The sequence below is a fragment of the Charadrius vociferus genome, unplaced genomic scaffold (genome assembly GCF_000708025.1).
Source record: "Charadrius vociferus isolate BGI_N301 unplaced genomic scaffold, ASM70802v2 scaffold1041, whole genome shotgun sequence".
In the NCBI taxonomy this organism is placed as follows: Eukaryota; Metazoa; Chordata; class Aves; order Charadriiformes; family Charadriidae; genus Charadrius; species Charadrius vociferus.
Window position 1 is genome coordinate 196,356 of NW_009646843.1, and position 27,085 is coordinate 223,440.

Here is a 27,085-nt window from a genome sequence, read left to right on the forward strand (position 1 = left end):
CTGCTGAACTCCTGTGGGATTAAGACAGACTCTTCTTTGAATGTCCCTGCCTTATAGACAACTCAGGGATGTCCCCTGTCAGTCTGGTGAGAGGGCAGGAGGGAGAGGCAAAGCCAGCACCAGCAGTGTCCAGGGGAGCAGCCCGAGTCTGTGGCCAGGAGGCGATGGAAGTGGCACTGGGGACAGATGTGGCACTGGGCCTGGTAAGGAGAGGTTCTGAACAAGTGACTCGCTGCCTGAAGCCAAAATATGTTTGAGAGAGGAACTTTCCTAGAAGAAATGTTAATGCTAGGTCTGGAATTACTCATTCCATGTTGTTGCTGGAAAGGTGCTTCCAACATTTCGAAGATCTAAATATCAACAGTGATGAGATGATGCAAATTGCATCAGGAGAGGCTATAACAAGCCTGGGGAGTATGCGTGACCCTTGCTTTTGATTTATGTTTTGCAATTCTGGATGTTTTGAGTTTGTCTTCCAAGATCTGTATTCCCTTCTGTGTCTGTGAGTGAGCCGCAGCTGCCAACGAGCTGAAACCTGGGAGCAGAGATGAAAATAATTATGGGCAAGGATGGAAATGAAAGTGCTCCCAGGTGGCTTTTTGCTGTTTACATGGCTCAGTCCTGCTTACAAGAGCAGGGGGATAGAGAGCTCTTAGCTGGTCCCATGCTGTGAGTAAAGTGCACCCTTGCCTGCAGGGAGAGAGCTGAGCATCCAAATCCGTGCTTTGGGAAGGTGGATTACACACGGTGGTGATGTCTTCATGAGAGAACGGCTCTCTTACGGCGTTTGGGTTGTTGAGTTTATCAGTGTTCACAGTTGCTTTGAAATTAAATTTCAGTTGTTCACAAATAAGATGTGTTAGCGGGAAGAGAGGAAACTGAGAGAAGCGGGACTGGCTGGATTAGGCCAGCAAAGGGTCCTGCTGACCTTCCTCCATGCAGCAATCGATCCCGCTAGCTCAAAGGGAACCGCAGCAAAGCTTCCAGTGGTGTTGGTATTACCTGCTCCCAAAATCAAGCTTGGACCAATTTACACTGGTGATGAGCTTGAAATTCTCATCCCCCAGGATGAGAAAGTGCCAAAACCATGCCAGTGCCAGGACTGCTCCAGCACTGGTGTTCCCCATATCTGCAGGTGGACTCGGCTCCAGCCCTGCCTGGGACCTCTCGCTCCTCACTGCAGGATGCAAACGGTGGCCACGTTCCGGTAACCAGCAGAAACTGAGCCATTTTCTGCCATTTGGCCACTTATAAAACACAGCAGGTTGCCAAGTCTCCGACAAAGAAGCTGCAAAATTACCAGCAACCCACTACCTTACTGCTCGTTAGCCACTCTCAGCTCTGTAAATGCTTTAGATTGGGCTTCGTTTATCTATTTTCACGAGTGCTTCTGTTTTTCTTGGCACTGCCGGACCCAGGGTCACGCCAGACTCGCTTGAAATCCCTCTCTCCCTTCCCCGGTTGGATTTGCCCCCCCTTTTTTTAACGAGCGTGCAGGCAGATGTAACCTGAAGGACAGCGTTTGCTGCCGGCGCTTGTAAAAATAGGACGGCGTGTGAATGGGATGGAGCTGCTCTATTTTCTGCCGCCGTGTCTGCAGCAGCAGCACAAAGCTGCCGAGGAGCTGCGGTTGCTGCAGGAGGTGTTGGCAGCGGGTGCTGCCGGTCCCCTCCAGCCCCCGGTGGGGGCTGTGCTCCCTGGTCTGCCGCGGCCATCGCCTTGTTGGAAATAACAGCAGTGCATACGGTCCCTGAAAACCAGTAGTCGCTATAGCGAGGCATTAGGCTGAGACACAGAATATATACTGACACAGCCTCTGTACACAGAATATACACAGACACGGTCTCCATGCAGTATATAAGCATCCCTGCTGCATTGTACGTGTCCTGTCCACCCCAGCTAGGGAATACGGGGGGGTTTGTATGAAAGTCTTAGCAACTGTCTGATACAGCTGAATAGGTAAAAGCTTTCTAGGGAGAGTGAAAGTTGCGGTGGCAGAGGAAGGAACCAGGCCATGTTCAGGCTGTTTCACTTAAAGACCCTCCTCTGACAATTCTGGTCAGAATTGTTTTTCACTTTCTTGGACACCATCTCAGCTGTCACACTGAAGTTAGGTTGGCTAAGAGCCTGGGCTAGTCTTGGGCTGTGTGCAAGTCTTTTTTTGTCTCTAAATATATTCCTGTTTCATTAGCTTTTAATTTTTCCAAGGGGGTTCTGGCAGAGGCAGCATTATCTGCCTATTATCTCTCTCCCTCTGATCTATTTTATCAGATAAAACCCTCTCTGCCTTCCCTCAGGTGAGCTCAAACAGGTCTGGGTGATGGCCAACAACAAGCTCAAAGACATGGAAATGATAAATGGGTTTTGTTTTGCTTCATTTGCTGCTGAATCTGTTCCGGAGCATCTCTAATAACCTCATGAGCTCCCAAAGCTCTCAGGTACGGATGGCTGTCCCTGAGACCTGCGTGCAGGGTGGGACACCAGGAACTCTACCCCCGCCTGCCTGCACTCCCAGCGTCCCGACCCCAAAACCTGCCTGTTTGGCCCCAAACCAAAGGTGGGGCAAACCTCTGCAGTGTCTTCAGCAGCTGCTGCTCCTGAGAACAGCAAAACCTCTTGAGAGGCGGTGAGATTTGGGGCTTTGCTCCTGCTCTCCGAGGGGGTGGGAGCAGCCACCCAGCACGGGGGAGCAAGCCGTGCCGCGCAGCCAGCTTGTACCTTCAGCTGTTTTGTCTTAAAATACCCACTGGTGTCATTTTTTACATCCTACAGTCTTTACCCCAAGCTGTGTATCTCACCCTTAAATGGAGTTATATTTTTAATTGCTGGCAGAGCATTATTATTAGACGCAAGCCTGCTGCTAACGTGCTGTGTAGCTCTGCGGAGAGCTTGATGAACCTACTTCATCTTGCAGACAGGCGGGGATGAATCATCCCGCTCGTCTGCAGCCAGTGCACATCCTAAAATGTGTCTTCTCCCACTCAGGCTGATTGCTGGGACCACCACTTGAGGGAAAAGCCGGCTTGAAAGCTGCTCTCCAGCCCTATTATCCCACTGAGAGGCGAGGGAGCGCTGCGAGGTGGGCGGCAGCACCAGCCTCTCGCTGCCCATACAGCGAAATGTCAGCCCCGTTATGGGGAAAAAGCCGACCAGTTGCTCCACGACTGGGTGCTGATGGTGGCCCATCTCAGGGGACCATGGCACGTGCGCAGACTGAGGACCTGGCTCCCAGCTGTGTGAGCAGCAAAGGGGCTTCCACAAATGAGTGTGGATTCATGACTCCCACTGAGATGGGGATATTTAGTTCCCCCCATAGTCTGGATGAGCCCCTGGGCTGCCAACCGTGGGGAAACACCGGGGTGAAGGAGGCTATCTCAGGGTGTGAGGGGGCATCCCGAGGCCGCCTGGCTCACCCCTGCAGCACGGTGCTTTCTGGAGGTGCCGGGGCTGGACCCACGCATTGCAAAACCCACGGCACCAGAAGGCGGTGGGAGCGTGGCTGGGCTGGGGGCCTGGCCCCGCCTTCCCGCTGGGACGGTTCTGTCGGCCCTTTGGCAAACGTTACAGCTGGGCATCACCCGGTGTTTAAACAAAGACACTTTAGAAAACAAACTATTGCTGTTTTTCACGTGTATCGGGGTGTGTATCTACTGGCTTTGGATCATCCTCTACCTGACGGATTTTTAAAGGTTTGGTTCTCTAAGGATGGAAGTACAAACATAAGCAGGATGCTCAAAAGCAGTTCTCTTACCAGGAGCTGGCATCCACAGAGCTTTGAAAGTAGGCTTCTATCTGCCTACGTAATTTTGAAACTCTGGCCCGTACTTACTCAGGGCCCTTTTGTTTAGTGTTGATGGGAGAGAAAGTTCAGGCATGTTGTGAATGAGTGCCCTGCAGAGCCTCCAAGGTGGCCTCTCTGTACATGGTAGTCTTAAAGAGGTTTTTTTCACCTACCAGGACCAGGAGGTGAAATTGTATTTCACCGAAAGTCGGGGACTTTCTAGCTCTGTCTTCTTTCTGCTAGCTCGTTCAAAGATGACCTGTGAATTATAGTAGGCAATAAGCTGCTGGCCCAGAACAGCGGGGATATTACAAAATGAGGGACAATTAACTAATTGATTAAAGCAACTGACAAGTCTATGAAAGCGTGATCAGTACATCAGTCTAGTGAAATTCTATATTGGAGAGCAAAAGAAAATACTTTTCCACTTCTTAGCAAATGACTTCACTTTGTAACTCATTAGTAACTCAAATGGAGCATTAAAGTAAATCTCGAGGAAGTGAGTCAGAATTGGAGGACAACTGAAGCCGTCTGCTGGCTGTGTTGCCGTTGCTGGGAGCAGCAGCATTGGAGAACGGACAACATTTTGTCCCGTTCTGCTGCTTCAGCACTGTCTGCCTTTCCCCCTAAGCTCTGCAGTGCCTTGGTCCCTCCGCTCCCTCGGCCCCGTGCCCAGCAGGGATGGGAATCGCTGTAGAGTGGGGTCTGTGATTTCTGCGGGGACACAAGCTCCCTGCTCCTGGGGATGCGGTGTGCCCCTCGCACGCAGCGTTCACACAGGGAGAGAAGTCAGCCTTGCACGGTGCCTTGGGGATACTGTTTAATTTGTTTTCTCATCCTCATTGAAGAAAGATTGTTTAGTAAGCAGGAGCCAGGGGGTTCATCCGTGTTTTGCTGAAAGGGGCACTACATGCCAGAATCTTTTCAAAAATGGGCTTTTTTCGCTGTTTACTGAGGATGCAGTTGTTATAGATGTCGTGAGGAGAGACTGCAGCCCTCCTCTGCTGGGCTGTGTCATGATGCCAACACTTGTATTGCAGAGCCCCAGCCGAGCATGCGGTGTCTCAGCTAAATCTGATTTTCAGTATTTTTCTTGTAGATTACACAAGTGAATTAATTCCCCCTACTTCTGTTTCCCTCGCGCCAAATGGATCCTCTAAATGTTCCAGTGCAAAAACATTGCAGCAATTTCCACATTTCCAAGGTTACACTGATGGAGTACATTCCTGGAAATCACCCTCTGTTTTCTGCTGCTAAAAATTTATTTGGGGCCAGAGCCCCAGGTACTATTCTCCCTAGACCAGGGTTTTCACAGTCCCATGGGGATGACCGTTAAGTACAGAGGCTGATGTAGAGCTTTGCAGGATGCAAAAAAAGATCTCCGTGTATCTTCCAACTGCCCTTAGGCTCAGATGCTGCCGTTCCTACTTTTCTTGATAAGCCTCATTTAAAGCAAGTGCCCATAGGAAAAAAAAAAAAATCTGCCTGGTTACCTGAATATAAATCTTTTTGGTTTAATAGAGGAGAATTTGGGTTTGAAGAGGTAAAGGGCTAGTGAATTGAAATCCTTGATCGGGAATGTATGGGAGAGTAAATTACCTTGGAAATAAAAGTGGCGTTGCTACATAGCAGGATAATAAACCTTGTGATGTGACAGTGTGTTGAAATTAGAATATGTCTTGACTACACAGGAAGAAAAGCAGTCTCCTCTTTGCCACAAGAAGTAGAAGAAATGGGAATTGTCATGGGTATTATTGTTTCTCCTTCTCAATCTTAAAAATTATTTGAAGTGATGGAACATAATACTGTGATAGTAGAATTACTTACAGGTCTGGTAAATGCTCTTGTCTAAGTGTCATTGTGCTTCTGATTTCTCAGCCTCTCAACATTGCCTACAGTCACATCTATAGCTCCTACCGCAATTTTGTGGGGCCACCTCATTTCAAGACGATCTGCAGGCTCCTTGGCTATCAAGGGATCGCAGTGGTCATGGAAGAGCTGTTGAAGATCGTCAAGAGCCTGGTAATTCTGAGCCTAACCCTGGCGATGGAGAAACCTTGAGAGGCACAGGTTGAACAGTCAGCCTGGGTTTGCGTTCACGGTGTTCACATCTGAGCACCTTCATGTCCCTTGATCCCCACTGAAACACTTCTATTAACGGTGTGATTTTCACTGTTGCTGAGGAATCCCACTGATTCCCGTGGGATGGTGGAGCATTTCCACCATCTCGAAGTGTTAACTGTGATCAGCCACCCACATCTGGAGGCGGTGGAGTTGGCATACTGCTTGCTAAAAGCCATCGGGAAGTGATCGGGTGGGACATGGCGCTCACGGTCCCTCAGCACTGCCTGTGCTGCAGTCGGGGAGACCTTCAAGACGTGTGCTCGTGCTCAGCAATAGCACAAGAGCACTCTGTCTCACCACCTTTTGAGCTGCAGAAAAGTAGAGAGCAGGCAGCAAAACTGATGAAACCAACTTCTTAAGTCTTTGTAAGAAAATGCCTGCTATAGGTGAGTCTGTATTCAAGCCATGCTGTCCATTTCCATCAGGTGTTCTGAAGCCAGGCTGCTAATTGCCCTATCTGCTTTCTAGTTTTGTCTTCTTTTTCAGAAGAGAAGTGTGATGTCCGTAGGGAAATGATCCCGTGTGCTCCCTAAGGGCACTAACAATACAGAGCATTAAGAAGGAGGGAGGGAGTGTGCAAAAATGTATGATTTTCCAGGTCATGCTTTTCTACCAAAAAAGAGACGATTTTCATTTGTTATAAATATTTAAATTCCATTTTGACTGCAGTGACGTTATTTTGAACTTGTCTAACAAAGCAATGGAAAATGGAAAATCTCAGGCTTATATCCAGTTTCCCTACTGTAAAGCACCACAGTTACTGAAGATTTAATTTATGTCACTCACTTGAAAATGCTGTAGCTGGTGCACAAGATTGGACAGCATTTAGCACAAAGACAAAGATTTTATGTTTGACTAAATAGCGTTTAGTGCGTAATCCCACATAATGTAACTACAGGATGCAGGTGTGTAACTCCAAATGACAGCAAGCGCTTTTAACTAAGAAATATACTTTTCTCTTGTCCATATTAGTTCAAAACATCACATCTGCAGAAACTTGTTCTACATGCATGTAAATTCTTTTTTAAACTGAGTATCTAGTGATCATTCCTCAGGTGGAAGGAGCATTTCCTGCGCTGGGGAATGACTTTTAGCAGCTCTGGTGAAATGCTTTTTGGGTTAGGAGCACAAATCCAGCTGGATCTAAGACTGACCCTTGTTTGGATTTCAGCTGCAAACAAAACAAGCGTAGTAAGCTGTATTTTGAAGTCAAAAATCCATGCAGCTGTGATTTATTATTTGGGAGGAAGCTGTAAAAGCACTCTAACTCCACGCACTTGGGCTGAATTTTATATTTGGGTGACATCCAAATTAAGCAAGTTCTTCTTGGCCACCAGCTGAAGTCTCATCCTGTGCTGTCAGATGTGGACCCATCCACAACCAGCCTCTTTCAAAACCAGCACCAGGAGAAGTCGTCATTCCAGCTTAACATCCCTTTGTCTCCAACAGTTACAAGGCACCATCCTGCAGTATGTGAAGACTCTGATCGAAGTAATGCCCAAGATATGCCGCTTGCCAAGACATGAATATGGCTCTCCAGGTGGGTGCCGTAGACGGATGCATAATGGTTTGAGCACGGGCTCGCCCACATGTTGGTACAGCATCTACTCAGGCACACGCTACTAATTAAACAAGGTTTGGCACCTAACATGCCGGGGCAACGTGCAGCCAGGCTCTCTGAGACACACTTTCAGCTGCTTCGCTATTGACACTGGAAAGTATAGGATTCTTTTCCAGGAAATCTCCTGTTAGAATTTTCCCTATGAACACACAGATTCACCGATTAAGGGAATGTCTTCTGGTAGCTTATGTTTTGTTTTCAGGATTTTGTAAGCTTTTGTTATTGTGGGTTCACTGACATTTTTAAAAAGCTCTGCTTTGTTGATGCAAAGATTTTTTTGCAGCATGACTGCAGTCTGCCATTGAGCTGGATGGGAAAACTCTCGCTGGTATACATGAGCCAGCAACAAGTCATCCATTACAGTCTTGAATCTCTTTTTTTTCCCACTGATTAGGAAATCCAAGGACTTCTGTTAATTACTCCCTATTCCCCAAGGGTCACTGAAAGCAGGATAAGACACTGTGTGCTAGTTCTCCCCAGTGCCAGTCTCCGTCTGTCCATTTAGCAGTTACAGCTTGCAATTCGTGATTAAGGAAATATCAGGCACTGATTGTCTTTTTATCCAAGTTATTGGAGGGTGATTCTGCTCTTGCTTCTCTGACTGTCCTTCCTTGTCTTTTAAGGAATCCTGGAGTTTTTCCACCATCAGCTGAAGGACATCATTGAGTACGCAGAGCTGAAGACCGACGTGTTCCAGAGCCTCAGAGAAGTGGGCAATGCCATTCTCTTCTGCCTCCTTATCGAGCAGGCTTTGGTAAGGCAAACCCCCCACCCCGCGCCAACAGATTGTACTTGAAATTGTCAGCTCAAGAGTATAAGTGGAAGTGGGTTCTCCAGCAGAACAGTTTGGGACATGTTACTTTCCAGCTTCTCGTGTGCTCAGGCTCTCTCTGGGGCTGTGTTATTGGGGTCTGTGGGCATGTCCGTGGGGATGGTGTGCCCTGGTGCTTGGTCACTGGTATCTGGGGTTGCTGAAGGAGAATCTGAATACTGGAAGATCTAGATTTATTTCTTGCACCCAAAGCTACCCCATGTTCGTACTTCTCAGAAATAAATCCAGCTGGAGCTTATTTCTAGATTGTAAGCTCTTTGGGGCAGGGATCAATACTTTTTTTATATGCATATTTGTACAGTGAGAAGTAGATTTGAGCCCTCTGCTCTTTTGGGTGCCAGTGCAATAAAAAAAAACCCTGATTCATCTTAATGGTGATAAGGACAAAGCAATCCAACAGGAAGGAAATCTCAGAAGAGCTGATGATATATTTCCTATGACTTATCTTCACTGAAAACTTAGCTGGAGTGATGACTTGGTATTGCCGCCTGCACAAGTGTGTTGTATGTGCACAAGTCTCTCAGCCTCTCAGCTCATGTGATGCCAATAAACGTATGGGGCAAAGGCTATGTCTGAATGCCACGTATCTTCTTAGCTTCTAGTTTTTCCCACAAAAAAAAATCCTTCATAATGAATTTATCTCTCAGTTTGGCCTAAAGCCAACTGAGGAGTGTTCAACAACACAATTTCACATTAAAAATGCATATTTCATGTCATAATGGTTTTTGGCAGGGTTGTTTCAGCTTTTCCAGAAATATTTCAGAAAGACTTCCCCAACATAAGATGGGATTTCCAAGCAAAGCCAGAAGGTTTTGTTTAGAGCAAAACCAGAAGAAAATTCAAAGATGCCAAGTTTTATCCAACCATAGAGCACAGGGAAAACTGAAAATCTCTGCGGATCATCAAAATGGGTATTTCTGCCCTTGCCTTTGCATTTTAACCCGAGATACAGAGACTTTTAGTTCCTGATATGATGTATCAAACACATTCAGTGAGCAGTAGTTGCATAAGATTAAGAAAACTAGAGAGATGCTTATCACCTAGCAGCTTGGCTTTATTTTATAGAATGACCAGAGTTGCCAGCTATATCCTGGCAGTTTCTGTTCCTTTAGTGGCTTCATCACTGCTTTCTGCTGTTCTCAGTGTTGGATTTTATGATGGATGTACTGCATTTGCCTTTTGTGTCCCTTCTTTAAATGGACACGTAAGGGACACATGGTGGTTTCTTTTAGAAATCCTTAATTTCAATGCAAAAATATTCCTCCAGTCCCAGGAGCTGTACATCAGCAGTATACTGGCATTTAGAATAGCAGAAAATAAAGAACAGAAGATGGTGAGAATTTGGGGATCCCTTTAGGAAGGCTGCCCATCAAAGCCTACATCTGCCCACTCTCCGTGCCAGCCAAAGTCACCCCCTCTATGATCCCCATTTTTTTCACACAGAAATAGATTCAGAATATAAAGCCATTCTGCACGCAGCAGGCACTGGTTCTCCCTCACTGGAAGATGTCAGATGCGTAGAACCATCACGTAACAAGATTTTCCCTCTAATAGAGCTATTATGCTGCAGGAGCAATTGCTTTTATGGTACAGTTATCTTCATAGCTGTCAGAATGATCTAAGGCTGGTGGTATTTGCTGGCAGACTGCTCTAGTGAAGATGCAGAGTTTGCTCCATTCTACCCCCTTTTTATTGTTTAAATTTGAGGAACGAGGGGTTGGTTGGCGCTAAATTTCTACACAGAATTCTTACTCACAGGTAATGGGCCTTGGGGAGGAGATTTATTAATACCATGACTAATTTGGGGACAGATATCAGGTGAATGCAGGCTGCAAATGGTAAAAATACTCTCTTTATCAGAGGGAAACAGCAGTGAAAGAACATTCATCTAGGAACGAATAGTGTTTTGCAAACAAAATAAGCAAGGTGATAGGCACACGCCGGCAGCATCAGCATCTCTCTACCCGTGGAGGGACCCCAGGCTGTTCCTGTCCCTCCAGCACTGTGTCACAAACTGCACTCCCACAAACTCGCTCTCATCCCAGCATCCATGTGCCAGTACAGCCTCCTGCAGCTTCACGCTCCACTGTCCTCTCCCTCTTGGCTGGAAGGTGGGATAACCACCCGGGCATCCCAAACAGACCCAGCCCAGTCATTCCATCTGGCCCCCGAGTATCTTTCGCTGCGCTGTCATGACCTGCTTTCGAGTGTGTCTAAATCTCTCCAGTAAGCTCAGAACTGAAAGCATGTCCTAGAGCTAGACTTTTGTAGGAGCAAACTAATGCCTTGTTGTGACGCAATGCCTCTGTGTTAAACAGCTTTGGTTTCCTTGCTGCTGTTTCCCATTGCAGACTCGTATACAATGTATTGTCAGCCATCGCTCCTCAGTCTCCACCTGCCTATTTCTAGGTTTCTCCTCCTTGTGCATCTGTGTTTGGGATTATTTTTTCTCAAGTGCATCGGCATGCATTCTCTCAGGTGGCATCTCATGATGTTATTCCTCTCTGGACTTCTGTATTATTCTGCCCGGTGCCACCACCACTGGGATTCTGGCCTGACAGCACTGGCTGAGAACACTATATGAACAACCAAATCATTTCAGACCCACGTATTATGTACCTATTTGCAATAGAGCCGTGCATCAGTATATTTTACATGTACACATCCTAAAACAACTAAGCCAAAGGGTAATTTCCACCTGGGCGCTCTCTGAATAAACAGCAGGAGGTCATCAGGGGAAGGTGAAACTGAAACCTCCATGTTCTTTATCCTCTCTTAGTTGCAGTGTTAGTAAGTGGGATGGAAAATAAATATAAAGCTCTGGCCTTGTACAGGCAGGAAGTAACTTCCTTGAGTTAAGGAAACTTCCTGGCTTATGTTGAGAGGTATTTCTTCCCGTTTTAGTTCATTTAGGTTCAAACCATTGAAGTTACTACTGAGCTGGGTTTTGATTTGAATAGATGCCATAGACATGAATTGTTGTAGCGTTGCCCAGGTCCCTGAGCCATACACTCAACCCCTATAGGTATTTTTTAACTTACTTTATCTTTCTTTCTTCCTGCCTCAGTCCCAGGAAGAAGTTTGTGATTTGCTGCATGCTGCTCCCTTCCAAAATATTTTGCCCAGGGTCTACATCAAAGGTAAGAAGCTGAGAGGGAAGCAGTGGACAGACTCAGAGGTCTCTGCCCAGAAGCTGTTTCTCTCTCATTGCTGCTGAGGATTAGTTCTGGCCCTGCTTCCCCTTCGAAATACATAAGTGGATACAGCCAAAAGTCAGGTGGAAACAAAATGCCAGGGGTGCATTTTCTGTAGCCTAGTTACAGACTGAAACCTTAGTCAGTTTGGGGGTTCCCTTAAGGTTTTAAAGCCGTTTTGCAGCCTCTTTGGAGAATGACAGCATGAAATGTCCATCTCAACAGGAGTGATCAGTAACAGGAACATGCTTTTGGACACATGTGATTAAGCTGCTGCTGAGACTGCAATCGCGCATCCCTCCCTTCTCTGCATCACTGGTTCCCTCATTTGCTGTCGGTTTGGCTCACTGATCCAAAGTCTCGTTGGATGGTTGCTGGGGGGCAGCTCTGAGCAAACTCGGCGGAAATTGCGGGTCTCCACTTCCTCCTCTCATTTCACTGTTTGCTGCTCGCTTGACAGAAGGAGAACGCTTGGAGGTGCGCATGAAGCGTCTCGAAGCCAAGTATGCCCCACTTCACCTGGTTCCCTTAATAGAGAGGCTGGGCACTCCGCAGGTAAGGATTTCATTGAAAGGGATGGCTGTTGAAAATTCATAGCAGTCCCCGGACGGCCTGTTTGGCCTTGGGAGAGTGATCCTATTTTTATTTTTTTTATATATATATATAGCTGGGGTTTTTTTTCAAAACATCAGTCGGACAAGAAAAGCAGAATCCTTGCCCTAGCAGGTGCTTTGAAGGGAAATTTGTGAGCGGGTCCAGAGATGGTGTGTTGCTGCCTCCGGTCTGGAGAGCTGCCGAGGAGCTGTAAAGCAAGCGTGCTAGAAGCCAGCTCTGAATAAGAACAACTCTGAAAAACTCGTTCTTCTCCGTTTTAAAGAGATGGAGAACCGCTGGGGTGGTTCAAGGGAAGCTTTGCAGGGCTGTCCCCGATTCAACCTATTGCCATCACTTTTGGGGATCCCATTTCAGGGCTGCAGTGTGGTGTATTTTTAAGCTCATCCCTGTCAAGGAATACATCTGAGAATGATTCCCCTCCTAGCACATGCTTAGAGCTTCAGCACATGCTTAAAATTACAGCTCCATTTAAGTGTCTTCTTGAGGTGGGTCTCAGCTTGGAAAAGATCTCTCATGCAGAAATTGAGTACTGTTAAAACTATCTCCGTAGACTGATGAATGTAATGGGCAAAATTGGAGCTCCATTGATACCAATAGCCAAACTTCCACTGCTTGTTTAGTGGGGTTGATGGGATAAAAATAACTCAAATTATTAATGAATCAACACCCTTTTTCTATAATTACCACCGAGGGAATGGAATGAACACTCAGTTGTATGAGGTGAGAGATCTATGGCAGGCAGAAAGTTGTTAATTTTTTTTCGTGTTTTTCTGATGGATCAAGGACATTTTGAACTTTGCTTCATTGGAAAACATATGAAACAAAAAAAAATTGGCCATATAACTGAAGGCTTTGTCTTACTTCATAGACACTTCTCTCACTTCCCATCAGCTTCCTTTTAAAGGAGACACTCGAGAAAAAGAATTCACCTCTGTGTTTTTGTGTCTTTGTGTTGGTCTTTCTATCTCTCCTTCTTTCCATGCAAAATCATCATTGAAATCTGCTATTAGAGTCCACTCGTTGCTTACCCCTGCCATAGTTATGATGATGATGAAAACAAAAGGTGTTTCATGTCCTGCTAAAAAATATTTTTTTCTGTAAACTGTTCCCATATTCATCACACAGGTACAGTTGAGTACCAGATCTTTTTTGAGCTCAGATGAACACAAGAGTCACTTTCTATAAGTGCCTCCATAGCTTCTAAGCTTGCTCCTTATGCAGTTTTGGGCATGCATTTTGGAAATGCAGTTTTGGACACAGGCCATACGGGATTTTTTCCTGCAGAACTCAAAAGTGCCTTTTAGGAATTGCCCAGAATCTGAGCAGAAGTTGCCTGCTAGATGCCTCTCCCAAAAGGGCACCCTATGCATTTCATATAGTTACATGCTGTGAAGGGGCTGAGCCAGAGGCTGCTGTAGTTAGTGGGGATCTATCGGTCTTTGCGGGCTTTGGGTACAGTTCTTGCAAGCTTGCCAGGTAACAAGCTGTAAAAGAGTTATGGCACAACTGGATTTGTGCAGTGGCAGGAAAACTGTCGGTGATTGTTGTAAATAATTGTTTGGCATTGGGAATCCAGAAGCAGCTGTTTGATAGGTGATTGATAAAGAGCCAGACGGGGTCAAAGTGGTTCATTAAAGGAATCCTCTCCCTTTTAATGCTGATCATCGGGGTATTTAGCAAGAGATTTTCAAAAGTGCTTGGTTAGTCTAATTTTTTCATGAGAAATAATGGGAGCCTTTCCTTTTGAAGACAGAAGGAATTGTAGAGCCAGCACAGTGGCATCCTTTGACAATTTATCTAGAGAGCATCCCTTCCTCTCCTGATCTTAGAGACCAGTGGGACCCCAGACCGTGAGGCAGATATGACCGCAAGACTACCAGCTCTCCAGCTGCCTTCACTGTGTTAAATATCTACCCAACAGTAACAGTCCTGTATCAGAGACTTGTCTTAGGGTGATGAATTTTTAGAATCAAATTCTGTCTGTGAATGCGTGTAACTGAGTCACACTACATCCTTTGAAAGCCAGGTACATCCCTTTCTAGATTAAGATTTCTGCAGAAACAGTATACTAAGATCATTGGACTAGTTTGTTCTCAAAAGTACCTGTCCTATCACTGTGTCTTAGCAAACAGTAATGCTAACACCTATTTTGTATGTGAAATAGCTTTACTTCTTCTCTGTCCCCATTTTGCCATCATAGACCAGTGTGTGCAGATACTAATCTGTACCCGTAAGAGTTTGAGCAGGGGAGGAGAGTAAGCGTACAGTCTTTAGCTATAAAAACAAGCTGGATAAAATAAATCTTTACTTGCTAAGCAAACATATGCAAGTGCATGTCAGGAAACTGGTGATAGCATTCATGCATTTAACAAATATAGAGATACCGGACCCAATCTGGCCTCGCAGCAATACAGCCTTCCCTTGATATTTGCTATTAGTTGAACATTAATTGATCCGAGGTTCCCAGAACGTCCTTGAAACTGTGGCACAAGCAGGAATTGTAACGCTTCTGATTTCAATAGCCACCAAACTAAAAATGCTTTAGGTTCCTGCTAGCATAAACTAATAGTCAGGAAAGGGGATGTGCAGGCACATTTGTGTGTGTTTAGAGTGGAATAAAAGATCACCCAAGTAAACCGAGCATAATTCATGTTCTTAATGTCTGGCCAGGACATGTGCCTGCCTGTTGGACCAGATGCTCTGAGCCCCCACTGTGATTCCGGTCGGGATGACGTTTTTATAGGCATTACAGGGACAGCTGGAAATGGAGCAAATGCTTTAAAACTACTTAAAGCTCCAGGAAGTCCCCTGGGATAGGCAGGCGGTCAGTAAAAGTCTCGCTTGCTCTGCATGCCTCTGCCAGAGTGGTGAGAGGGGTAAAAAGCTCTCTCTGCCTGCGGGGCCGGGACAGCCGCTCGTCTGCCGGGGTGAGCACAGCAGAGCCGGAGCCTCCCACAGCCACGGGCACGACTCTGACAGCGCTCCGCTCCCATCTCCCCTGTTAGTTTTGGCAACGCTGCAAAGAGAAGTCAGTAATGCCTCTGGAAATGGCAAGAAATGGGGCAGCGAAGAGGATATCAGGGCAGCGAGCAAACTCCATGCTTGCACCCCATCCCACTCAGCGGGGTCAGTGCTCCCGTGCCGGGGGGAGGCCCTGCTTGCTTATTTAAAATCCCCTTCTTTTTTTTTCTGTGGAGGAGCAATGAAATGAAATCAATGCCCTTTTAATTTTCCTCTAGTGTAAAAGCCAAATGAACTCCATCCAATGGAGCCATTCCAGATTTATGCACGTAATTCTGAGTGGGGATGTCACAGAAATTCTCCACGCATGTAAAGCTTCCACATCTGGAAAAAAAAATATTACTTGAATTTCTTATAAACCACAGGTTTTCCAGTGTTAAGGTCCCAGTGGCTTCTCATCTTCCTCAGAGCTTTTTAACCCTAACTACAAAAGAAACCAAGAACGTCACAGGCTGTCTACATTTTAAAGAGAAGATGGCAATGTCCTGGGAAGCAAAATGTCCCTGTTCTCTCCTGTTTTATTTTCATAATCTGCAGAAATCATGAAATTAAAGCCGGCAACACTGTGTAGCACTAATAGAACAGAACAGCGTGCTAGCAAAATTAAGGATCAGTATTTCTGATTAGAGCTTTGCCTTCAGCTTTTGTTTTCTGACGTACGTAGTTATTTCAAAAGGCACTTAGGTTGGTGAAATATAATTAAGCACAATATTAAACTCTTCTTCCGTTTGAGGGATGAGTATTCTCTGGTGGGCAGGGCCATGGGAGCAGCCATCAGAGGTAAGGTTGGACCTTGCATGGGATGTGTGTTAACGTGGAAAGAGCCGGGGAGACCGGGAAGCATTAAGTCCAGTGAGAAGGTCCATCCGTATTACGTTGTCACTTCTGTTTCTTTGGTTGTCCTCCTCCTCAGCAAATAGCCATCGCCCGGGAGGGTGACTTGCTGACCAAGGAGCGGTTGTGCTGCGGGCTGTCCATGTTCGAGGTGATCCTGACGCGAATTAGGAGCTACCTGCAGGACCCGATCTGGCGTGGGCCACCCCCGACGAATGGGGTCATGCACGTGGACGAGTGCGTGGAGTTTCACCGGCTCTGGAGTGCCATGCAGTTTGTGTACTGCATCCCCGTGGGCACCAACGAGTTCACTGCAGAGTGAGTGTCCGTTGGCTGGTTCTGCCGTTAGTGCTGCTCGTGAGCTAGCGGGGCCAGCAAGCCCCTGAGATGCCCTCAGCTGCAGCGATAGCCTCAGCCAGTGTAGAGGTAAAGGGGGAACGTGGGTCCTTGATGAAAGGACGTTGTTGTGCATGGACATAAAGAGATGCCTAGAGAGCTTTCTATCTGAACAGCCAGGGAAAACAGCAATGTAAATGAGCATGCCCAAGGTGACATGCAAAAGGAGATGGGTAGATGGGCCAACAACCCAAGTTAGAGGCCAGGTCCTCATCCATTGTACCCTGTGATTCACCCTGTGCAGCATGGCCCCGCTGTAATTCTGCATGTCTCCTTCTGAGTTCATTTTCTCTAGGTGTATACCCACTTTCCAGGAGTAAGACTGAATCTGATTTCTCTAGGAATTCACCAAGGAAAGTTCCTGATGCCATGGTAGGACTTCTCTTACATAGCTCAATCCTGTCATCTCTCCCCATCCCATCACCCTGTCCTCTTTCCAGGCAGTGCTTTGGAGATGGTCTAAACTGGGCGGGTTGCTCTATCATTGTTCTCCTTGGACAGCAACGGCGCTTTGACCTCTTTGACTTCTGCTACCACCTGCTGAAGGTGCAGAGGCAGGACGGGAAGGATGAAATCATAAAAAACGTGGTAAGTAGAAGGGTGAGGTCCCAATGGACCTGAACCAGCACGCTTCTCTCTCTATTTTCTGTCTTGCTTTGTCCAAACTCATAAATTACAACCGTGCCCGGTATTAACCTTATTCAAACTGGACACACTTGCTGTGAAATTTCCATCTGCAGTCTCAGCAGAGAGGCCAAGGTTTTAATTGGCTTGACAGTCAAATCCTTTTTCTCCCAAAGCTTTTGCCTTCTTCCTGGGGTTGGGAAGCTGGAGCACAGAAGCTGGTATTTCCAGCAACCATCCTGTGATCTCAGTGGCTTTATCAATAAGCAGCTGGGAGCCTAGACTTTAGATGGGTTAACTTAGGACCACTCACTGACCTTGTTAATGCTCTGCCTCGAGTCATCGGACCCTATAATGAAGTGAGTCACCGGTCCCTGGGAGGTGCTAAGTGGAACTGTAACACGTGTTAAAGCTGCTTTGCTTTAGCAAAGGTTTCGCAGCAGCGGGGCAGATGTACTGGTACTTTCTAGCGGGTCAGATGACATAAGACTCTCTTCATCTGCTCTTTTTCTCCCTCACCATCGCTCCAGCCCTTGAAGAAGATGGCCGACAGGATCAGGAAGTATCAGATCCTGAACAATGAGATATTTGCCATCCTGAACAAGTACATGAAGTCGGTGGAAACAGACAGTTCCACGGTGGAGCACGTGCGCTGCTTCCAGCCTCCAATCCACCAGTCGCTGGCCACCACCTGCTAGTGTGGACGCTGACCCCGTTCGGGTTGGGAGGGGAGAAGGGACGGAACCCAGAAGAGCTGGGAGGGGTAAACTTGACGGCATGAGACCTGGCCACAAAGTAAGACTGTGTATGCCTACTACACATGAGGACGCATCTTCCCATCCGGCCCTGTTTGAGTGCATGTTCTTCTGTACCATCCCTGTGATCGGTTTTACTTGTAGCTTTCAGACTTGGGGGTGGGTGGGGGCGGGCGGGCAAAATGTGCTTTTCTTCCATGAAGTGGTCCGGTTTTTCCCTGTGATTCATCCAGTCGAACACATCGCTCTGAAGCCATACCGCAGCCCCAAATGTGGGGGTCCTGCTGGAAGAGCTCCCTGCTTCCGCAGCGCTGGGAGCCCGCTCCCACCGCAGAAGCAATGGGGTCAGTTGATCCCCCCCGTGACTTGTGCCACCAGCCATGGAGCAGGAGGGTGTGAAGACAAGCCCCTGATTCACTCTTTGGGGAAAGAAGGGATGAAGGCAGGATGTCACCTGTGGCAGCACCCTGAGGATCAAGTGATGGGCACAGAGGAGCTATGCTGGGCTGGTCTTGGATGGCCGCGTGCCCCAGGCTGGGGTTAGCTTCGTGCTCTCTGCCAAGTCGTTGGCTTTTCTAGCATCTTCTACAGGGAGCTTTGGCACAAGGATTTTGAAATAGTAATGATGTAGTTGCCAAATAACTCCTCAGCACTTCATAGCTGGGGAAAGAGAAAATGGCCTGGCTTTTTCCCTGCTGTGGGACATCCGCTTATTTTAATGCAAAGGGTTCTCCCCCGAAGACACATCTTCCACGGACTAAACAAGATTTCTTATGGACTACGGAAAAGGCTGCATTCATGTGAATGTGCTCTTGAACATATTAATTTGGGTGGAATTAATCACTGGTCCTGACAGGAGACAGGTGTAGTTACCTTGACCATACGTGATCTTTGATCTCCAGCTAAGGATGAGAGCTGGGATGTGTAATTTGTGTATGTTCTGGGATGCTATTTTCCCTTGTTTTAGACAAATTCCTAGTGGCACAGCGACCAAATATCTTTCTTCAGAAAATGGCGACCATCAGCAGGACCTAGGAAACTTCCCATCACTCAGAAATGATGTGATTGTTTAGAAAAGGTAAAATACAGGATAAGCATTAAAAAAACCCAGAATTTTCCAGGCTTAAAAGCATTCAGAGGGAACACTGGAGTTTCCCACTCAGCTAACCTAAGATTCCTGGATATCGAGAACAAATTCGGTAGGAACTTCAAGGAAAATTTTGTAACTCATAGTCTTCCCTGCTTCCCCTCAGTAGTGTCATTGAAATGATACAGAAACTTGTGCTCAAAGTTAAAGGACATCAAACCACACGCTCCAAGAGAAAATGATGCCAGCCTCACCACTGGCAATGTTTTAATTTCTCAGCGTTAGCCAGGTCACAGCAGAGAATTGCTGTTACAGTATACAGATGTGATAATATATATTTCTTTCATGCATTTCATCATGCCTTGTAAACTGCATGCTATTACAGATGTTAAAAAGGCAGAGCCTGGGCATTTATTCTCACAGAGGGAACATATAATTAATTAGTAGAAATGTCCCAGCTGGAGTATTTTGTCTTAGGAAACAACAGCCAGCACACTACTACTAGCAAGAGGAGATCTTGCTGGGTGGGATGAATTTGTTCTTCCAGACGCTCACCACCTACTCCCTCGATAATCAATAAATACCCGACATGTGAAAAGTGCTGGACATTTTCACACCTTGAGTTTCCGTTAATTACCGAGACAGACATGTAAACTGCAGGGGGGGAAGTTGTGCGGCACAGTAATCTGAAAGTAAAATGAAATCTCAGGACGTCTGGCTGACATCTGTGAGCGGCAGGGAAGGAGCCAGCCCAGCGAGGCGAGTTGTTTCCTCCGTGTCGTGAGGAAGAGCAGCAGAAGAGCATCTGGGACCTGATGACACTGCAGGGCTCTTGCTCTCTATTTACTCTTCCCCTAAGGATGTCAGTTCTGGTTTTCCATCGTTTTCCAACACTTCTACACTACTGGAGTGAGGGTATCTACAGATATATATTTTTAAAAGGAAGAGGAGAATCAAGCACTTTATTTTTTGTGGAAAACAAGATACAAGGAAGATGGATCCAATCAAGATCCTATTTTTCCTGACCTAAATAGTAAGTGCTTGTTATTTTGGTATGAAAGTGTTGCTGAAAAGGTGGCACAAGTCCCTGCCTGGCTCTCAGAGCCACCTCTGGGCACAGCACAAATTAAATGTCCTACTGCGTCTGACATGTTATGGGATGCTGGAGCCTTCTCAGAAACCAGTATGAGCAAGAAGTTAATACAGAAGGATGAACTGTCCCACATGGCCCAGTCTCAGCTACCTAGACAAAACAGGATATAATAAGGTGACTTTAAATGCCAGTTTTCATCTCTTTAGGTCTGGAGTGAGTCATGAGATATTCTACCTAAACATGAATATCACTTTACATTCTTTTGCTGTAGTTTTGCCATAATAATTCTCTGAAACCTTGCAAAACACAGCTGTGTGTACTTGAAAGAACAGGTAGATGAAATCTATTTGTTGCCCTCAGATTTGCTGGCAAAAATGCAAAACGCCTTCAGATTCCAAGGGCTGAGATGTTTTGAGCTAAATGTTCAAAGTGCATGAACAAAATGTAAAGTGTTTTTTGACTGTAGAGTGTATGCAGATGTTTTGCCTTGTTGCTCAAGTAGTATGAGATATCAGCTAGGAATAATCTTACGGTCTTCATTTCTGAGATTTGATGTTATTGTCCTTTTATTATCGAAAGGATGCAAATAGTCTTTAGCTTCAGTTCTGTAGCCCTCCTTGATTGTATATGAGAAAGAGATCCAGGCTTAGGTCTTTAAAGAACTCCATGAAAATGAATTTTTTTTTTCCTCCTGTCCTTCTTTTAATGTCATAATTGTTAATGGAAATAGGGAGCAAATTTGTAACAGTAGGGCTAAATAGTAACAGATTGCTACGGGCTCAGGCATATTCTCCACACTTGCAGACTTTCTGCCAAGTTTGGGTGTCTTCCTTGAAGGTATGCTCTAATCCTATAGTTTTCAGCCTTTTACAATGTGCAGACCCCCAATATTTTTTTTTCCTAGGGAAACGTGGAGCCCTGTCTGCATACTTTAAGTCCATTGACCATAGCCTTGCTTTTTTACCTACATTTTCCTGCTTACTCTGAAGTAGTCTGCAAACTCCCCAGGATTTACCAGCCACCACTTGGAATGTCTACTTCAAAGACAAGTTGTTGGCTCGATACAGGAATTACTGGGGGAAGAAAGGGATGGCCTGTGTCATGAATGAAGTCAGACTAGGTTATTCTCATGTTCCCTCCAGCTTTGACGTTATAAAATGTGACTACTGGCAGTGCACATACCTTTCTTGGATGATGCTACACTTGACTTTCAATGATACAATAGAAAGGGGAAGCAAACTAGTTCAAGCTCAGCACTTCAGTGGCTTTCCTTTTAAACTCTGACAGCATTTACTAACATCGAACAACATGTTAGTCCTTTTTCTCCTGCATTACTCCAGTCCAGTAGGTTCATGTGTGTTTGAGAACAAAAGAAAAAAGAATTGAAGGTGTAAAAAAACCCGAGAAAATATTCTCAAAAACTCTTGTCAAATGTACCATATTTGTATGAAAAGCTGCTTGAGTTATTTTGTACAATGAATTTTATTTATGGTGAGGTATATTTACGCTCGTGATCTGATAACGGTGTTAAATTTTTGATCCATATTTGCTATGCAGCTGAAGATGATATTTTGGGTTTGTATTATTATTTTTTGCTGTTGTTCTAAAATTCAGCTAACAGAAGCTGCAATCTCCATTAGAAATGCTTCTGCAAGAGTAAAGCATCTGGTACATGGTGATATGTCCCGTAACACAGCAACCAACAGTGTGTACAACAAATGTGGGATGACTTTTGTGATGAAGAGAAATAAAATTTGGGCTCATTCATGAAATGGGCAGACTTTACCTTGTGCTGTCATCATTGTTGCAATAACTATTATTTGGAGAGAGCCTCCCATTGCCCCCGGATCAAAGAAAAAGCTAAGAGGAATAATGGCAGCATTTTGTTGATAAAAATGTTGAGCTTTTGTCAAAACCAAAGAAAAAGAATGAAGCTTTGTGGCCAACACCAAAACAAGCAAACCAATTTTCCTGTCAAAAAGTTGATGTTTTTTGAGAAAAATATCCTTCCACGACAAATTTTCATTTGAAAACTTGTTTTAGTATAAGAGGGCTGGGGGAGGGAAAACTATATAATTATTTTTAATAGAATTTGACAGGCCCTACTCAAAACCGAGCTGAACTGAGGAGCTAATTTCCTCTCATTACCTCAGCCTTATCAACTCAACAGGGGCCTTTTTGTTCCAGAAGACTCTCCTTGCTATTTTTTTTCCAAATTTCCATTTGAAACCATTCTTATGTTTGTGTTAAAAACCTCCGAGGAGCAGCTGTGCTCATTGACTGCAGAAGGAGCAGTGGGGATGGAGGGGAAAAGACCTTCTGGGAGCTGAGGAATTGGGGTGAAACAACTGACATGGATCTATGGGAGCGGGAGCACCTATGCTTCATCAGCTCTAGACAAAATACTGTAACTGATCTTCCCTTTCATAGCTTCTTCCTAAGGTTTCCTCATGGGAACAGCTTCCTATCTTAAGAGAAATAAAAACGCAATGATTCTTCATGTCAGATTGGAAGTGGACTTTACACCATGACCAGGCAGCTCTATTGATCTTTCCGATATGCTTTGAGTCACGGGGCACATGATGTGCCTGCAGCTTTTTGTGGAACATGCTGCCGTGGAGGATTATCTGCCTGATGGTTCAAAGTTGCCCAATGTTTACGGATTTCAACATGGCTCTGCAACAGGGAATGGCAGAGAAGAGCAGGACTTTCTTCTTGACCCAGCCACTGACACTAGACAGGTGGTTTGGTTTTCGTCCTTTCCTCCACCAATATTTCTTTTTTCTTCTTCTTTTTTTTAAACTAATTTTAGCCGTTGTCTCGTGAACACCCCAGTACTAACACCAGCCCTAAGAAGTGCTGAGAGCTCACAGGCTGCATGGCCTCACTGGGAGCCAGAAGCAATACTTGCTTTGAGTATCAGGGTACAATTTTGGACAACGAACCCTAAGGGACCAGCATCAAAGATACAGGCCCACATCTTTCTTCTTCCTAATGTTTCTAAATATGTTTGCGTCCTCAGATTAAAGGCACTCCGCCAATGCAAAGAACAGTTCATTAATGATTGGTTTATTCTTTCAAAAGCATAACAAAATGACCCTTTCTGTGACCCCTTCTGCAAGCTAGGAGTGCCTTCCACATCTAGTTTTCCTTGATTTAGAGTTCTGATGCAAACATCTGGCAGATAAGAGGCCTGCAAACAAACGATCTGCTGATTACATGTCACTTCACCTAGTGGCATCACTGCTGCTCTGATGCCTTAAGGCCCCCGTTGCCCGCTGAACATCCACCTCCTTCCTATCCATCACCAACCCACCACTCCTGTTCTGCCAACTTACGTGGTTTATGGGGCCCACAGTGACCTGGATCACTGAACTGGTCCAGATAAAAAATTTAACAACCCTGGGAGAAACGAGCTAGGGTGTGCTTTATGGCCTAATGACCCTGGATCACTCAGCTGCTCCACAGCCCAGACCCACAGGTACATGCACTGGCACGAGGACGGCGCTACAGTAAGGGTGGGAACTCACCACGGGTGTGACAGGCTTGGGAACCCTCCTTGGTGGTGGTGGTGTCTAAACTCTTGTAGCATGAAATGACATCCTCTACCACTGCAGACATGGTTACCTTGAGATAGGCTGAATTAAAAGCTGTCTGCTCAACAAAGTCCAGTCTTTCAAGCTTTGAGCATCCTTTCATGTAGTGCTGCAATCATCTGAACACCAGGCAATTCCCTTAACCCCAACACAATCAGGTCACCATCAGAAAGAGAAGGATTTACCCTCTCTTTGAAGCAGCAAACGGCTCCTTGGAGCCCTCAAACTATATAAAGCCAAAGCAGAATATTGCAACCCTATTCTGAAAGTTTCCACAGGAACCGTGCCTACCAGCCACCCAAGGGCAAAAGTTTCCATTACCTGTGAGCAGGATACTTCCACCATTATTTGTAACACAGGACAACTGATACCCAGTATTTTTCCATCATTTTTTTCCAGATCATAAGAGATGAGCAGAGAAGAGCAGGGGAAAGAAAAGTGGTTTGACGTTGCTTAAGAGGTTATTTGCATGCAAAGCTGTCTTGCTCTACCCCCTGGATTCCAGTCAAGCATTTAGCCTGGAAACCAGTATTTCAGGAGGAACTGCATTGTTAGAAGATGAGCTGCTAAGGAAGACTCCCTGATTTCTTGCAAGTTATTTTTAAGGAGACATCTGATGTGAGTATCAACCAGTGAGGTCATAGCTTGGAGCTGAATTCCCTTAATTACAGCCTTCCCATTAAAATGAGGATATGAACCAATAACAGAGGCATTGGTTGCATCCCTGCTTTATTGTTATCAGTCTGAACTTGCCCTTGACTAAGCGTAGCAGACAATTCCATGCCAATCCTACCTGGCTTTTAACTCCCGTATTGCCATACACAGCCTTGCTAAATCCATCAAATGCAGCTCCCGTGACGTAGTGATTTTATACACCACACCCCCGCAGCCCCTGCACCAGAGAGAAAGAAATACGTGACACTTGTGTCCCGTGGTTGACTGCCAGATCTGACTGAAGCTTCTCCCACGGTGGTGACAACTAGGCACGCTCCTTCTCTGGTGGCTGACAGAGTCAGCTCATGCTGCAGCATCCCCTCCTTTTGGCCCCTCTTCCCTGTCGTGTCTCCTCTTTTCCCAGAACTGAGAACAGTTTCTCTTGGAGATCTCACCCCTTGTCAAATCTGGCAAGAGTGGCCCAGGGGGTCAAATATTTTGGGGAATGAAGTAGGGTACACAAACATGTGTATGCGGTCACATTAGCCCTTTCCTTTAGGAAATCAAGCTGACAAGGGAAGGTAAAGCTGTGGCCCAGACTGCCTTTTGCTTTTCACCACACCACCCGCTCTGCTGTGGCAGTGATTTATGACCATGACCAAAACGATTATTTTAACCCCAGATCCCTTCCACAGAACTCTGCTCCCTCCCCAACACCTCTCTGTGCGCAGTGGGGAACCGTGCTCTGCACAGATGTCGACAACGCTCACACACAAAGGCTTGGAAAATATTTTGGATGCAGTTTAGCGGTCAATAACCACACCACCATTAGGAGTCTCCAGCTTCGAGCACGACCTCGAGTGCTGGAGAAGGTGCAGCAAAGGGGAGACCCCCACGGTGCCCCCGAGCACTGGAGCGAGCAACTGGCGAGGGGATGGGGGACACGAATTCCTGCAGGCAGTCAGCACTGCAAACACAGCAACGCTTGTCCCACTCAGCCATCACCTCGCTTTCTGCAATCAGCCTCTTCTTCACACATTGCATGAATAGCTCTTAACCAACATCAGCAAGTAAATTTACTAAATAAAGGCCAAATCCTGCCATGGTTGTCTTGCCCAGGATGCCTTTTGCCTGCACAACAGCAGCCGAAGTTGCTCCCAGATCACTGATAAATCAGCACACATTTCATTTCCTACACCAAAACCCACTGCCACACGATTTGGATTGATTATCAAGTGCTCCTGTCATAAAGGGGAGGACGTGGGATTTGGCTGGCAGTGTCTCTCCCAGCCGCTGACCCGCAGGTCTGTGACTGACAAACAGACCCAATTAAAATCAAACGACTCGCGCAACACTTGAACATTACATTTGCTGGAGAAAACCCCTGCAGAGACACAGGATCAGGCGCTGAGTGAAGGCGCCATGCGGCACTAGCAATGTGCAGCTTCGTGGTCTAAGGGCAATTTCTGTAGTATCAGGTAATGCATTTTATGGGGGAAAAGAAGAAAATTTTCAGACACGTTTGGCTCCTGCAGATCTTACATCTTTATCTTGCCTTATGACAGGTGTAATTTCTACCTATAAACGTGCGCTTGCTGAAGAAAAGCTATGGGTTTACTATTGGTTTTACTTATCTCTGCTGACCTACAGCGAAATCTGGCTAACGGCTCCTGCTGCAACGAAAGGGCTTTTGTATCGGCAGTAGGTTTCTGTGTACACACGTTTACTGTGCACAAACACAGGAAGGAAGGTCATTGGCAGAGGAGGGTGGGGATGAAGGCAAAACACACTGGTGTGCAACATGCTCCGAAATGTTCACATGCTAATATTAGCAAGAGAGGCTTCGGCTGCAGTGGGATGGGGAGCTGACGAGGGAGTTACAGCCCCCAGCTGAACCACGGGGCCACAATAAGGCCTGCCGACTGAACAGTCACAAAATAAAAGGGTATAAAATGAGTCCAAGTGATGAAGGACCCCATGAGCAGGCGCTGACTTTCTCAGGACTGGGATTCAGAATGAAGGCAACTAAGTTTTAAATCACAGCTGCTGATGGCGAAATTGTGTCCTGGACTTCTGATCTTGTGCTACACAACACTTTACAGCACAGGAGTGCCCTTGTCATTACACACTTGTCTTTTGTTGGTATTTCTTTTTCAAATGCATGTTTGCCGGCAGCCTGGCCTTTCCCGCTACAACTCAAAAGTCAGGAAGGGTCATTAGGGAAATTTGGCCTGACCTTCAGCACAGAATGTGCCTTTGCCCAGAAAGTCCATGATGCAGGAAACCCCACACTTCCATTAGGATATAGCCATCTTCCCTAGACATCTGTGTGTTTCTCAGCTCCCCAGCCTTGCCACCTACAGCACACAGCCATGGGACTAACTGGAGAATAATACCAATGCCTCAAGCAACAGGACGCTTTCTGAAACGTTTCCTTGCAATATTAACTGCTGTTACAGTCTCTTTTAGTAAGAGGAAATATCTTCAGGAGTACAAACACTGCTCAGGACTTAATTTCTCTTATTTACTTTTAATTTCTGCTCTGCTGCCCTCTGCACAGGTATGAAGTCCCCAGCTTTGCAGCGTGCACAACCCGCGTCCGCCTGGCGTCCCGCAGCTCAGCCACCACCAACTGGGCTTGCGTCCCATTTAACCAGGAGCACAGCCTCCTGCTTCCACAGCCCCTTCTCCCCGTCCCTCCTGCCTCCCAACCGCCGCAGTAAGAAATCACAGAATGGTTTAGGTTGGAAAGGACCTTGAAGATCTTCAAGTTCCAACCCCCTGCCATGGGCAGGGACAACTCCCACCAGACCAGATTGCTCCGAGCACCGTCCAACCTGGCCTTGAACACCTCCAGG

General features: G+C 46.1%; 1 protein-coding gene across 3 annotated transcripts in view; it reads left to right on the forward strand.

Annotated features, from left to right (window-relative positions):
* The window catches only part of CYFIP2 (cytoplasmic FMR1 interacting protein 2), a 44,855-nt gene extending 27,115 nt beyond the window's left edge, over positions 1-17,740 (forward strand). For all 3 annotated transcript variants that reach the window (XM_009893132.1, XM_009893139.1, XM_009893147.1), the window contains 8 exons: positions 5,660-5,803; positions 7,355-7,445; positions 8,150-8,280; positions 11,426-11,498; positions 12,013-12,107; positions 16,102-16,340; positions 16,859-17,006; positions 17,573-17,740. In XM_009893132.1, the coding sequence (XP_009891434.1) occupies positions 5,660-5,803; positions 7,355-7,445; positions 8,150-8,280; positions 11,426-11,498; positions 12,013-12,107; positions 16,102-16,340; positions 16,859-17,006; positions 17,573-17,740 (1,089 nt within the window). The remainder of the gene's footprint in view (positions 1-5,659; positions 5,804-7,354; positions 7,446-8,149; positions 8,281-11,425; positions 11,499-12,012; positions 12,108-16,101; positions 16,341-16,858; positions 17,007-17,572) is intronic.
* The last annotated feature ends 9,345 nt before the right edge of the window (positions 17,741-27,085 follow it).